Source organism: Chelonoidis abingdonii, chromosome 8 (genome assembly GCF_003597395.2).
Source record: "Chelonoidis abingdonii isolate Lonesome George chromosome 8, CheloAbing_2.0, whole genome shotgun sequence".
Lineage (NCBI taxonomy): Eukaryota > Metazoa > Chordata > Testudines > Testudinidae > Chelonoidis > Chelonoidis abingdonii.
Window position 1 is genome coordinate 49159345 of NC_133776.1, and position 14288 is coordinate 49173632.

At 45.3% G+C, this 14288-nt stretch overlaps 1 protein-coding gene across 1 annotated transcript in view; it reads right to left on the minus strand.

The window, feature by feature from the left end:
* DGKD (diacylglycerol kinase delta) overlaps nt 1-13666 on the minus strand; it is a 97313-nt gene extending 83647 nt beyond the window's left edge. Inside the window, exon 1 of the mRNA XM_075068579.1 lies at nt 13501-13666. Coding sequence (XP_074924680.1) covers nt 13501-13647 — 147 coding nt within the window. The 5' untranslated portion in view covers nt 13648-13666. The remainder of the gene's footprint in view (nt 1-13500) is intronic.
* Between the last annotated feature and the right edge of the window lie 622 nt (nt 13667-14288).

The following is a 14288-nucleotide window of genomic DNA, read 5'->3' on the forward strand; positions in this document are numbered from 1 at the left end:
TATTCTAATGAGACTTAAATCTTCATCTAGAATAACGTCTGAGATAAAATTATCTCTCTATAACTTACCTTCTTGTCTTTTCGCAATACTTGTTCTCAGCTCCTGTTAACAACACTCAAAGATCAAAAACTGCGAAAACCACAAAAACAAAGAGACTGCGCAAACATTATACATCTCCAGAAGAATAGACCAGACTGACGAAACGGAAACATCCACAGAAATCAGCCAGGAAGGAAGCCCAAAGACTAAAACATCCTGCGCGCAACACTCATCAGCCTCATAGCATGCAGAGACATACCCACACACTCGTCCCAACAGTCTTTCCTTGTCCCAATGTCAGCTCCAAACTCCCTTCCCAGATCGCTTCTCACCAGCTGCTCACACTGTACGTTCCAACCAACATGAAATACGCCTGACCTCTCACTACCCATACACATCAGTTAGCCATCTGAGTGCACATCCATTGAACAAGCCTCCAAAAGGACATATTCAAACTGTGCTGCGTTAACCACCACACCCCCCCTTTTTGTTCCCAATGTGTGGTGTCTCAAGAAGTTATTTTCTTTTCATAATTATTCTTGCGTTTGAAAACAATCTTTCATTAGTTGCAGAAATCAAAGAGACCTTGAACAGGAAAGAAACAGCACACAATCAGCTTAGGAAAACAGATTCCTACTTAACATTTAAAACCATGACTTCATCCCTGCAAGCGACAAATATGTTGGTTATCAGCCTTCAATCTCTCAAGATCCCTATCCTTGCCCTGTGCTGGGCCTTCTCTAGTAGCCCTGCTCTCTGGCTGTGCAAATTCCAAGCCTCAGACAACCTCCAGGATCATGCCATGATGAATTTCCCTTTCCTTCACAAATATTATGCGAGTACAGACGACTGAATATAACCACAGGATGCTGTTTCCCCAAGATCTAGCTTCTATACAGAGATCGCGGCCCTTTTTACGGCCAAAGCACTCCACCATATTTGGCCCGGCTAGTGTAGTTGAACCGGTTTGTCCTGTCAAGCTCCTTATACGGTTTCATGAGCCAAGCATTAACGGTAAGCGGGTCTCCAGGATCAGATGGCATTATCGTAGTCCCTATTACTCCTTGGGAAAAAGTCCGCTTGCAGCTTCCTGAACAGGCCATGTTCAAAATCGTGATCATGCAACTTTTCCAGCAGCCTGGTTAATTAATGAAATCCACGGTGATACCAAGCTTGGAGAACCATAGAGAATACTCCTTGATTACTACTGGGCTAGGGTGTGGCCGAATGAATATGCTCATCATCTATCGCCTCAAGTTAGGGAAACCATTTGTTGCAACCACATCCAAATGTGCAGTCCCAGAGTCAGTTCTTCTTAGCAGGATGCGATTAATGTCCCTGAAACTTGATCAACACATTCTATAGGTCGACATCCCATCCACAACTGTTCGTGAACCGATGTAGTGCTGGATTGCCAGACTTCGATGATACGCACCGTTCCAGCAGCAGTTCTCATATCTCGTGTCCTCGCGCGCAGGATGGGACAAGACTCAGAACAGTCCAAGAAAGTGCTTCTCATCGAAAGTTCTCAAGCATGCCCGTCAGTCCCTAACTTCATCGGAGTGATCACCCACTCATGCTGTTCCCTGAGCGCCTAATCGGTTTTCTATGAGGTGTGCATTTCCTGTCAAACCACAAGCAATGTCGTGTTGTATCGTTAAACGGATCACAATCATCGGACTCCTCATTCACTTTTGGAGTTAAGAATAGACAACTGCAAGACGTATCGGCTTGGCGACGAACTTGTCAGGCAACTACAAGGCATTTCGGTCATTTTCCCACAGAAATTCGCGCGCATCAAGAATGGCAGATTCACAATGGTGCCAACTTGATGGAAAACAGTGACTGTGGGATGTGAAGGAAGTCTACAGGCGTTAGACAGAAGTGGAATGACCCGCATCCTTCTCACCTTCGCAAACACCAGGCGACAAATGGGGACGAGGTGCTCTGTGGATAGCTCCCATAATGCACACTCCAACACCACTGCAAATGCTGCAAATGTGGCCACACTCCAGCGCTGTAGCTGTCAGTGTGGCCACACTTCAGCGCTTTCCCTACACAGCTGTACGAAGACAGCTGTAACTCCCAGTGCTGCAGACCTCCAAGTGTAGCCAAGGCCTTATTGAAACATCTTTCAGGGTGAGATTTTATCTGTACTATGTTGTATTACTGTATTAGGCTTAGATTTGCGTGTTTTGTTTTATTTTGCTTGGTAATTCACTTTGTTCTGTCTGTTACTACGTGAAACCACTTAAATCATACTTTCTGTATTTAATAAAATCACTTTTTACTGATTAATTAACCCAGAGTATGTATTAATACCCGGGGGTGGGGGGCAAACAGCTATGCATATCTCTCTATCAGTGTTATAGAGGGCAAACAATTTATGAGTTTATCCTGTATGAGCTTTATACAGGGTAAAACTGATTTATCTGGGGTTTGGACCCCATTGGGAGTTAGACATCTGAGTGTTAAAGACAGGAACACCTCTGTAAGATGCTTTCAGTTAAGCCTACAGCTGTTAGGGGATGTGGTTCAGACCCTGGGTCTGGGTTTGCAGCAGGCTAGTGGGTCTGGCTCAAACCAAGCAGGGCACTGAAGTCCTAAGCTGCCAGAGCAGGAAAGCAGAGGCAGTAGTAGTCTTGGCAAATCAGTTGGCAGCCCCAAGGGAGTTTCTGTGATCCAACCCGTCACATCATCATCCTCTGGCAAGGAGTTCCACAGGTTGACACTGAGTTCAGTGAAGAAAAGAGAAAATCAACTGATGCCTCAAGAGTAAATCAACGGATGTGTTCCTGCAATATCAATGCAAACTGCATACTTACCAGAGGCTCTATCCCCTGCATCATGTTCATCTCTGCTGGACTGAAGGGACTGGCTCGACTGCTCTGAAGTCTAAAACACGTCCTGACTTGCTGCGCCACTGGATCTCCCCAATTGCCTGTCTCCCATACTCCTCCTCTTCACTGTTCACTCCAAGGGCCTGTGTCTTTGACTACTCTGAAATATCCACAGGGCTTTTTTTGGGAGGGGGTGGAGAGGAGGGACTGTCTGCTGAGGATGGCATACAGCTCTTTGTAAAAGCAGCATGTCTGTGGTTTCGCACCATGTCTATGGCTCCGCACCACAGTGACTGTTATCCTCCCTTGTCTTCTGGTACGTATGCCACAGCTCCTTGGCTTTTATGCAGCACTGCTGCGGGTCCCTCTTGTTCTCCCCCTCATTCCCCAAGCAATCTGCTCATAGATATCTACGTTTTTATGGCTAGATTGGAGCTGTGCCTGCCTCTTCTCCACAGGCCAGGAGATCCACCTCCTCCTGTGTACTTGAGGTGGGAGCAAGTCTGCCGGAAATGGAATTTCAAAACTTTGCAGGGCTTTAGAGGGGAGGGGCCCTTGGCAGTGGAGTTCAAAATGGTGACCACAGCAGGACATTGTGGGACACCTCCCGGAGGCCACTAAAGTCAATGTAAATAACGCTGTGTCTACACTGACACTATGTCAATCTAACTATGTCGACCTAAGTGCTACACCTCTCGCAGAGGTGGAGTTATTAAGCTGATGTAGTGGGTGAGTTTACATTGGCGGGAGTGACATTTTAGTGTAGATGCTTATAAAATTTGGTCACCATAAGCTGCCTTACATTGATCTAACTCTGTAGTGTAGACCAGGCCTTAGACTAACCACGGAGATTCATAAAAAGATCAACAGACACAGAAAGTCAAAAGGCCAGCAGCAGTTAACAAACTAATCCAAATGCAATATCCTTCCATTAGTCAATGGTCACACCCTTGAAACCAACTCCAGAAAGCCCTGGGGGAAGCCCAAACTACCCAGAAAACAATATCAAAAAAACAATGAAAGACACGATATGCAGAGAGATATCATTGAAGAGCCATGATTTAGCATCACTGAAGAAAGCACAGTTTGTATATTTGAGGCTAACTGATTACTACTGTTTGGAAAATCAACTTGAAATTTGCCCTGCTAATGCAGGTAAATTAGCTCTCAAAAGGTGAAGAACGCAATTTGGAATTCTTCCACTGTTATGAAAGTGATAATGTATTTACGTGAACTCATTATAACAAAAGGAATCCAGAGAGAGAAAAGAGGATACGAGGTGAGCCACAGGAATCCAAAGCCAGACTGTATATTGGGGTAGCGGGTCAGTTGGTCCAGCAACAAAAGCCAAGGTTTCACTGTGGGTAGTGGGTGACGAAGTGGGTATTCACCCACAAAGGCTTATGCTCCAATGCATCTGTTAATCTATAAGGTGCCACTGCACTCTTTGTTGCTTTTTCCAGATCCAGACTAACACAGCTACCCCTCTGATACTTGACTGTGGGAGGGGTTTTCTCCAGGCCTTTATTCTTACCTTAGTGTGAATAGCAGTTATTTAAAACAAAAGTATGTTATAGGATTTTATACTAACTGAAAAACCCATCTCAGGCTGCTGATGGAAGCGGCGGCCAGTAAGTCCCTCGGCCCACGCCGCTTCCCGCAGCTCCCATTGGCCCAGAGCAGCAATCCGCGGCCAGTGGGAGCTGCGATCGGTCAGACCTGTGGACAGGGCAGGTAAACACACCAACCCGGTCCGCCATGGGCTTTCCCTACACAAGCGGCGACCCCTGTTTGAGAAACCCTGGAATAGATTAACAGTCAGGAAATATGGGAAATGTTGCATCTGTACAGGAAAGGAAACCTTACATGCCAACACATCAGTCACTCAGCTCCTTCATAAGACAAGCCCAGTCAGAGAGCTTCCAGCAAAGCCCTTAAAATAGATGAATACTTTGGTCAGCCTCTTACAATACAGAGAATGAAAAGCACATCATCACAGCCTGACAAAGAATGAGTTAGTAGCTGAACAACTCCTGGTAGCACTATTGCTTAAGCCCTTTTATGCCTTCCACAGGCTTCAAGCATCTTTTCAAAACACATTTTATCAGCGGATAGATGTACATAAAGTTCAGATCAACCCAACAGGTACAACAAAGCTGAAAGATAAGAGCTCAAATCCATGTAGAGACATGTCTAAAGAAAGACAGCAGCTTAAATGTTATCTGAACACTAGTGTATAGAAGAGAGATTTAAAAGGGTCCTAATCCTTTAATGTGAGCTATGTAGACTTAGATCAAACATGAGATATATTGTATCTTCGACAATCCTACAGTATACATATAACATGCTAATATACTCCTTATGTTATCAGGCTGCAAGAACTCTATTACCTCCACAACACTGCAGCACAGCAACAAAATGCATTCTCTCTCATGCAAACTTCAGCTCTGGAACATGACTATCAAAGCATCTAAGATCCTCCAGCACTAACACACAATTGCACTCCCTCTATTATACTGCAATTACCTTAGTTCTCCTACAACACCTGTCATGGTATAATTTCCCACTCTGAACCTTAGCGTCCCAAAGATGGGGTACCAGCATGAATTCCTCTAAGCTCAATTATCAGCTTAGTACTTGTAGCGCTGCCACCAACCAGGAATTCCAGTGCCAGGTACACCCTGGTCCCCCCAAAACCTTGCCCGGGGAACCCCAAGACCCAGATCCTCTGGATCTTAACACAAGGAAAGTAAACCCTTTCCCCCACCGTTGCCTCTCCCAGGCTTCCCCTCCCTGGGTTACCCTGGAAGATCACTGTGATTCAAACTCCTTGAATCTTAAACAGAGAGGAAAATGCACCTTTCCCTCCTTCTTTCCCCCTCCCAACTCTCATGCAGAAGAACAGTAATCCTACACAGAGAGAAATTAATCTCTCCCCTCTCCTTTCTCCCCACCAATTTGGATCAGCCAGTTCCTGGTCTCACAAATAAAAAACAATCAGTTTTAAACCAAGAAAGCGTTAATTAAAAAGGACAAACGTAAAATTATCTTGTAAATTTAAGATGGATTATACAGGTTTTTCAGCTACAGCACTGGAATACCTCCAGCCTAAGTATACAAGTACAAATTAAAATCCTTTTAGCAAAATACAAATTAACTCTTCACCAAATGCACAATTGCAATAAAGAAAAAAACATAAGCTAACTCCCTTATTACTATACTTATTTTTGAACTTTAAGAGCCTGTATTGAGAGATTGGAGAGAAACTTGTTGCACGTCTCACTCTCAAACCCAGATAGAACAACACCAAATTCTAATTAGTACACAGAACTTTCCTCCCTCAGATTTGAATATCTTCCCTTGATTGGTCCTCTGGTCAGGTGACAGCCAGGCTTACTGAACTTGTTAACCCTTTACAGTCAAAAGAGATATAAAGTACTTCTGTTCTATTAACTTCTACTATCTGTTTATGACAGCACCAAATCTGGAAAGCTAAAACACGATTGCATTACTATGGCTCAAAAAATGCACTCATCAGAGGTGAGTCAAATTGTTACACAAGAACACTCTTTTCCACCAGGCCTGCCTGTCACTCCTCTCATTCTGCCTGCTTTTAGAATGAGTAGTGCATTGATCCAGGAACATTCCATGCTCCCTCTGATACAGGAATAATGAACACACAAGCGGAAAGCACATCCAGGAACAGAGCAGGGTTCTTAACCTCAAAGTCACACCCATCTAGCCCTTCCCCTTCTGCTAAATGAGAGAGGAGTGGGAGGGGCTGTCTTGGCCAAGTGGGAAGGAAGAGTCAGTGGGCAAGTCCTGGTATGGCGACGGGAAAAAGTTGAAAACTACTAGAATAGAAGAAAGACAAAAGAGTCATAACCCAAGGAGGGAGAGAGACTGGAGTTCTGATTCCCCTCTGCAGCCTTCTTCAGTAGCTGACAGATTATGGGCCAAATCCTGCTCATTTTACTCCACATTAGTAGTCCTATTGACTGCAAAGGGACTACATCCAGGAGTAAGGTGTAATTCAGCCATGTAATTAGTACTGAAAAGATCTTTTAAATTTTTGATCTCTGTTATTTTGTAACAACTGATTTTATCAAATGCTATTCAGTATTCATGTATCAGACAACTTGTGCTTTTAAGTTCATTTTTTCTAATTTACTTTCAATTTGCCTTTAAAATATTTGTTTTAATTTTCCACTGTTTGTAATGCCCTTTCAGAATACTCAAAATACTTTTGATCATCTCAAAACACCTTGATCTCTGCAACAGCAGCTTCAAGGGATATCCACATAGCTCTGGGAACAGTGATTTATTAACTTGCAGCCACAGTACCAGCAGAAGAACAGAACACTGGTTTAGCCATGGACCCCAAAATATTGATCACTGAGACATTTTTTAAAATAAGACCTGTAGATCTCAAAAAAGCAGAATGCAGATGGACCTTCCTCATGAGATAGCAATTTTAAAAGCAATGGACTCTTCCCAGCCACCCAAACTCCATTCCTGCACAGTCTTTCTAAGAAATAGCAAGTGAACAATATGAGAGAAAGGTAGCCTGTGATCAGGGCACTACATTTAGACTTGCGAGACTGGAGTTCAATTCCTAGCTCTGCCACCTACATCTGACATGATGTTGGGCAAGTCCCTTGTGCCTCAGCTTCCCATCTGTAAAATAGGAATAATAATTCCCTGCCCCACAAGGCTGTTATGAGGATAAATGTATAAAGACTGTGTGCTCAGATACTACCATGGGAGATAGATAAGAAAGCTTTTTTGTTTGGTTTGGTTTTTAAGCCAACTGGTTTCAGATGCAGTTCATCAAGTTTCACCAGTGAAACTTCAGGGAGACAAAACTGATTCCATCTGAAACCAATGGGTTAATCAATTATTATAATTAGTCATTAGGGCATACAAACAAGCTGAAGTCCTCAGAGGATTCTTCTGCAAAAGCTTCTAGGTAAACTCTTATATTGAAACAAGAACCAGCAACCTCTCAGGGAGAAAAAGGGTAGCTAATAATTTAATATGAAAAGCTAGTTAAAATATTTTAAATAAATAAAGTTGAAACTAAAAAGATCTTTATAAAGCAAGGACCAAAAGGAGTATGTTTTGCTTGAATTTCATTTCATTCTGAAACTTCTGTGGCTGCTACTATACTATGTAGTGTATATGGAGCGTAAAATTCCAGAGAAACAGAGACTACAAAAATCCATTATCACACTTCTATTTTCTTTTAGATACCTGGTGTAGAACCTTCTGTTTTAGAAATAATCAAGCTGGATTTGTAACTAGAGAAAGAAAATCAACCCTGCTCTGTGAAATGACTTGCTACTAACTTTTCTAAACTGATGGTCTAGGTTAGGCTTTTAAGATTTTGATTTATAATCTGGTATTCTCCCAGGACAAAATGTTAAAAGCTGTTAATTGTAGGTTTTGGTAAAAAGGAAACTGTGCAACTGGTTGAGATAGCTTTTTTTAAAAGACTAGATTTTTTATCATTAGCTATAGGCAGGTGTAAAAAGTGTTTAGTACACTGTCTCTAGTTGTATTTGAGGGACTATTTATTCCAAAATGTACTTTTTGGCAATGTAGTCTACGTAAATCTTTGTCCTCAAACTATACAGAAGTTTAATGTTGGCTCTCTAGTTCCTGGAACCTAAAATATGGTTAGAAAGAATGAGAAAAGCTGCAAGTGTGTGTGTGTGGGGGGGTCTTTGTTTTTTGTTTTAAAGGAAGTAACAGCTGTTGCTCTCACACAGCATTCAAAGATCTCTAGCAGTGAGACAAGTTCTCATTGCTTGTGCCAATGGCAATGGATTAGTGATATGCTTCCCCAAAGTCATCAGTACAGGTGAAGCTTAAAGGACACGAGCAAACTAATGGGTGGAGGACATGGATAATAGCTAATGTACGCTTGATTTAAAGGGCACAGATATAGTCACACCAATTAAACAGATACTAAGCACTCTGTTCTCCTCCCTCAATGCTGAGTGACGCATTGACCTGACTTGTGCTGTTATTCATGTATGTTACTGGCCCCCCATTCTTAGACATTTGTGCTCAGGCTGTCTGGTTTAGGTTGCAAAGACTGAGAAAAGCTGGTGAACTAGTTTTACTGTAGTACTAATCTCACTCGAAATCCTTCATAACAAACATGTGCTGTTTTAGATTTATGGTTTCTAGTCCCTACTCCAGTTTCTGAAATGAAATGCCTCTATAACATTTTCTTTTAGACCTATTGGTAGGTGGACACAAAGGCAAATGTACTGAGAGGTACTCTACACACTGCAGTGGAGAAAAACAGAACAGTGAGTGAGCTAAACAACAAACACTTCAAACACACAATCCCCTAGAATGTTAGATATTTCTTTTACACTGAACTTTGCTGAAATGTGTTATTTCTTTCCATAATACTGAATATGATACCTGTATTAAACTGGCAAACTGCTTAATTTCCCCGTCTTATCTCAACTGAACAAAGCTTGAAAAACTTCCTTGTCAGAAGCCAGTAAGAAACTTCTTCTGCTCACTGGTCCATCATGCACTGAAGCAGAGATGTTTGAGGTATCAATGTCTTGTCAGTTTCCTCCAGCTGTTTTGAAAACTCATACAAAGGTGAAGAGAAGGCAGTCTCTCTCCAACACCCCGCTCCTCTGTTCTTTGGAGAATGCCTTAGAAGCAGCAGAAGACAAGGTTTGTGCTGCTTCTATACCATTAAGCCCTGTGCGCTAGGAGTATGTCTACACTGCCCATGTTACAGCGCTGCTGCAGTGGCACTGTAACATGGGTAGTGTAGACACAAAAAACCCCACCCCAAACAAGCAGTGGGAGCTTTATGACCAGGCGTGCGGCTCCCAGCAATAAAGTGCTGTATATACAGGTGCTTTTCAGTGCTAAAACTTTTGTCACTCAGGGGTGTGTTTTTTTTCACACATCTGAACAATAAAAGTTTTGGCGCAGAAAGTGGCAGTTTAGAGACAGCCTAGGATTATTTTATTTCTTACTGGCACTACTAAAGGTTTCAGTGAACCAGTGTTAGCAATGACGAGTGTAGACAAGGTTCCTGCTTCTAGACCTATTTTTATTTCCAGCAGCTGCAGGAGGGAAAGACAGCATTGATTCTCTCACCAATTTACTACATTTGAAAACAGGTCACCAGCCTTCCATAAGGCCTGTGCACAGAAGGCATTGAAGTACACCCCGCTGGCTGACACCCTGAGAACCCAGGGCTAAGAGGTCCAGATACGCCCTGACTGTGGGAGCCCTGGGCTCAGGGGACCCCCACAGCGAGCCGGTACTGAGAGTGTGCGGAGTCAGTCAACACTATGCCCAGCTCATGAGACAGCTCATGGTGTCCGACACCATCAAGTGGTCCAGAGACATCCATACGGAACACATCACGGGACACCGTCAATATCAGGTTGAGTAATGAAGATCGCAAATCAGGGAAATAACCCACTTCCTTCCCTGACTAACCAAGGGACGCATTCCACCCATGTACTTATTCGCTACACTGATACTGACTTGGACTCTTAATACATTCCATGGGTGGCGCACCCAAGCCCACTTATCCACTGACACTTTTAAAACTCCCGCACCCCAATCTGGGTCTATGCTGGTTATGTGATATGTATCTCGTGATCCTTGTAAGCGATACCTGTAATCTCTCATAACTCAAGCCTGACCCCAGATGTACAGTACCTTCCCTCTTAACTTGTGTATATTTAATTTTAAACATTAACTTTAATAAAAATTTTAAATCTGTGCTTATACCCTTTGGAGTGGCTTTCTCTCACGGCCTCTAGCTAGTATGTGTCTATTTCAAGTCTGGCATTTGAGACTAAAAATCACCAGCAACACCCCATTAAATTAACCAACAACACTTGCTATGGTTCTGGGTGAATATTTCCGTCAAGAGCACTTAATCATCGGGCAGGTTTGAAAATAGTTGTAATGAAAGTTTACACATCTGTACGTCAGAAGTCCTTTTTAATCTGAAGAAAGGGGAAAAAGATCTTGCAGATGGCAGCAGTACTGGAAACAAAACATAACTCTGAAATATTTGAGATTTACTGTAATGAACAAGTAAATGCAGAGGAACTGACTGGCAGGCTTAGTTGTAAAAGCTTCACATTTGCAATGTTATGGTGAAGAGGCCCCCTACCGGCCACAGCCCAGTAAATTCCTCAGATGATTTAGCTGTACAATCAACTATAGGAACAGCCTTGAGGCAACTGCAGCTAAAGGTGTGGTTAGCAGAGATATACATCCTCAGGGTGCATTGGAATCATTCATCTGTCGTTCTGAACTCCTGGACCGTATGGTAGTCTGCCCTATGTTATTCAATAACTAAAAATGCCCGGAGGAAAATTAAGTCTCCCTCTGTAAAAAGAAATAGCTCCTTATCTTCAGGCTGCTAGACTTTTTCATAAATCTAACCACAACTGTGGCTCCTCACACATCAGTCTTGTCTGGCTTTTCTCCACCTTCCTTGGGACAGCCTGACATAGCATGCAGAAGAGAAGTGGATGAAATAGAAATGATGAAATAAAATGAGGGAAAGCAGCAGAATGAAGCAATCCTTAATGCTGTAATATTCAGGGTTGCTTGGAGAACTTGACATTGTTTAGCAGCTAAAGGTCTTCTGCAGATTAAAATAAGGGAGGCTTAATGGCTATAGACAATTTCTGTTTATAATCCTTGTTCTTAACATGTTTATTTTCACGCAGTGCAAGTAGCTGGTTTAGGCTTTTTCCAGCCACACTGACGTAGGAAATGATGTAAAATATGGCGAGTGATTAAGCAGGGATGTCGGGAAGAATTGTTTTATTTGAACTGCCGCAAATCTAAGGCATCTATAACCTTGGTATTCCTAGTGTCCTGCAGTTAGGGAGAGGAAGGTTCCCATTCCAGTATTGCAAAAGGATTTGTCCTTGTTTTTATTACTTGCCACAATGCACAGATACTAAAGTCATATCCACTAGTGTGATTGCTGCATCCTTCCTCCCTGTCCACAGGGGATTCTGGCTGCAGGCACTATTAAGAGAACACAGGGCTCATCCGGCTTTCTATGGGAAGAATTTCTAACATCCAACCCTTCAGGTGCAGCAGAGGATCCAGAAAGTCCTTGATATTTAAAACAGACTGACAGCTGAAATCTAAATACCTGTTTGCAGAGCATGGCTGGGATCTGCTCAGAATGTTCAGGGTTTTGCTGTTTGGTAGACTTCCTCCCTGTATTGTCACAGCTAAAGAACCATCTCCCCCACACTGGGAAGAGCACCGTTGGTCTCAATAGTTTTAAATCAAGAAGTGACACAGGGTCTCCAGCACCAGACTCCAGCATATGTGCTGAAATGATGATTAAATAGCCCTCAAAATGACTGTCTTTCACTGGAAGAGGAGGAGCTCAGAACTGGGACCACTGTAATAATTTTGAGCAGAATGAGAACTCCCACGTGAGAATAGAGCAACAATGTCAGGGGCAGAGTCATCACCAGAACTGGATGTACATAAAGACTATTTATGAGATGGCTCTGACAAGATACATCTGCTCTCCAACCCCCATGAAAAAAAAACCCTGCGCCACAAATAAGCCTCCAGCATCCCAGTCAGTACTGTGCTGACCCTCTGGAGACAACGGCAGGGGTGAAAGTATGTTTGACCTGTTATTTCTAGGCAGTAAAACAATATGTAAAACCCCACGGAACATAGAGGACTTCACAAAGCTATAGGTAGAAACCAAAGAGCTGCAACCCATGAATTAGCACTCCTCTAGGACTGTTCTTATCCCTGACCCAAGGGGGCTCCCATGTCTTCTACCTTGGGGTGGCACCATAGCAGGGGTGCAATGAGAGTTCCTCTAAAGCGGGCAAAATGCTGCCACTGAGACTAATGACAGCCTAGCACCCTCACAACCACCACCAGGAGATGAAGGAATGCAGCCTGCCTACGGACAGGATGGGGGTAGCAGCCTGATCAAGGAAATATAACGAGGAGGACTGAAGAAGTACAGTCTAAGGGGACAGCGGGAGCTGGAGTGGAGAGATGGGGGGGGACACAGTCTGACCAGGAGCAGATGGGGGTTGGAGGGGTACAGTCTGACTGGAACGGGGCATATGAGAAATGAGGGGCACAGTCTGGCTAGGGAACATGGATGTGGAGGCGACACGGTCTGTCTGGGACCATAAGCATGCGGAGTGCAGGGCATAGTCTGACAAGGGTTATGAGAGTGGTGGTGGGGAACAGTCTGACATGGGGCTGTAGGAGTCAGGGCACAGTCTGATGAGATGAGGGTCACAATCTAATGGAGGGCACAGTCTGACTGGCACGTATAGGGGTGAGCAGCACAGTCTGACTGGGGGCATAGGAGTGGGGGGCACAGTCTGACATGCGGTTGTCGAAGCTGGGGCCCAGTCTGACCAAGGGGGATGGGGGCCACGGGGCCCAGTCTGACAGGGGGGCCCAGCCCTTGATCGGCGGCAGTCGGGCAGTGCCGAGGGCAGGCTCCGGGCGCTGGCTTCGTCGACCAGAGCCGGCCCAGTCGGCGGCAGCCCGAGGCCGCACCGCGCGGGCCCCCCCCCCCCCGGCCGCGGCCGCACGCACGCACTTCTGGCGATCTGGCGGCGTGGAGACCTTGCGGATGAGCTTGTGCGGGGAGCCCGGCTCCTGCTCCGGCTCGCTGATCCGACGACTCCTCGCCGCCGGGCGCAGCAGCGACCCGGGCCTGGGGCCGCGAAGCGCCCGCCGCCGCCATGCTTTGCAGGCTGAGGAGCGGGCCGGCGCTCAGCGCCCGCCTCGGCCGCGAGAGGCGTCTACTGTGACGCGCCCCCTGGCGTGCAGAGGCGGAGCCGCAACGTCCAGCCGGGAGACCCCCGAGCCCCGCAACATCCCTGGCTGCGAGAAGGGTGCAGCCCCAGAGCGTGTGCTCACCTCGGGTAAGGTTCTGGGGTGGCCCTGGTCTGTCTCCTGAGGGCTCAACGCCCCCGTCCCCTACTGTGTCGGGGGGGGGGGGGGGGGCATCAGCACTGACCCCTCCCCCACACATTGGTTTAGAGGAGTCTGGCCGCCCCCAGGAGCGCTTACCCCCAGCCCCTCCGTCCAGCCTCCCCACTGGCCCCCAGCTGTCTCCATTCAGCCCCCCCTTGCCCATCTCAGTTCAGTTCCACCATTCACTGCCAGCTCCTTCTGTTCAGCCCTCCCCCCACTGCTCTGACCTTCATCTGTACTGCTGAGACAGGCACACCACTACCCACGTCACAGACCATCCTCGATGACTTCCCCAACACCAGCCCGGACAGTACTGACACACAGTGGCATTCAAATCCCAGTTCTCTAGTCAAAACCAGCGCCGTACTGGCCTGAGTCACTTTCACTGTGACTATGGACAATACAATC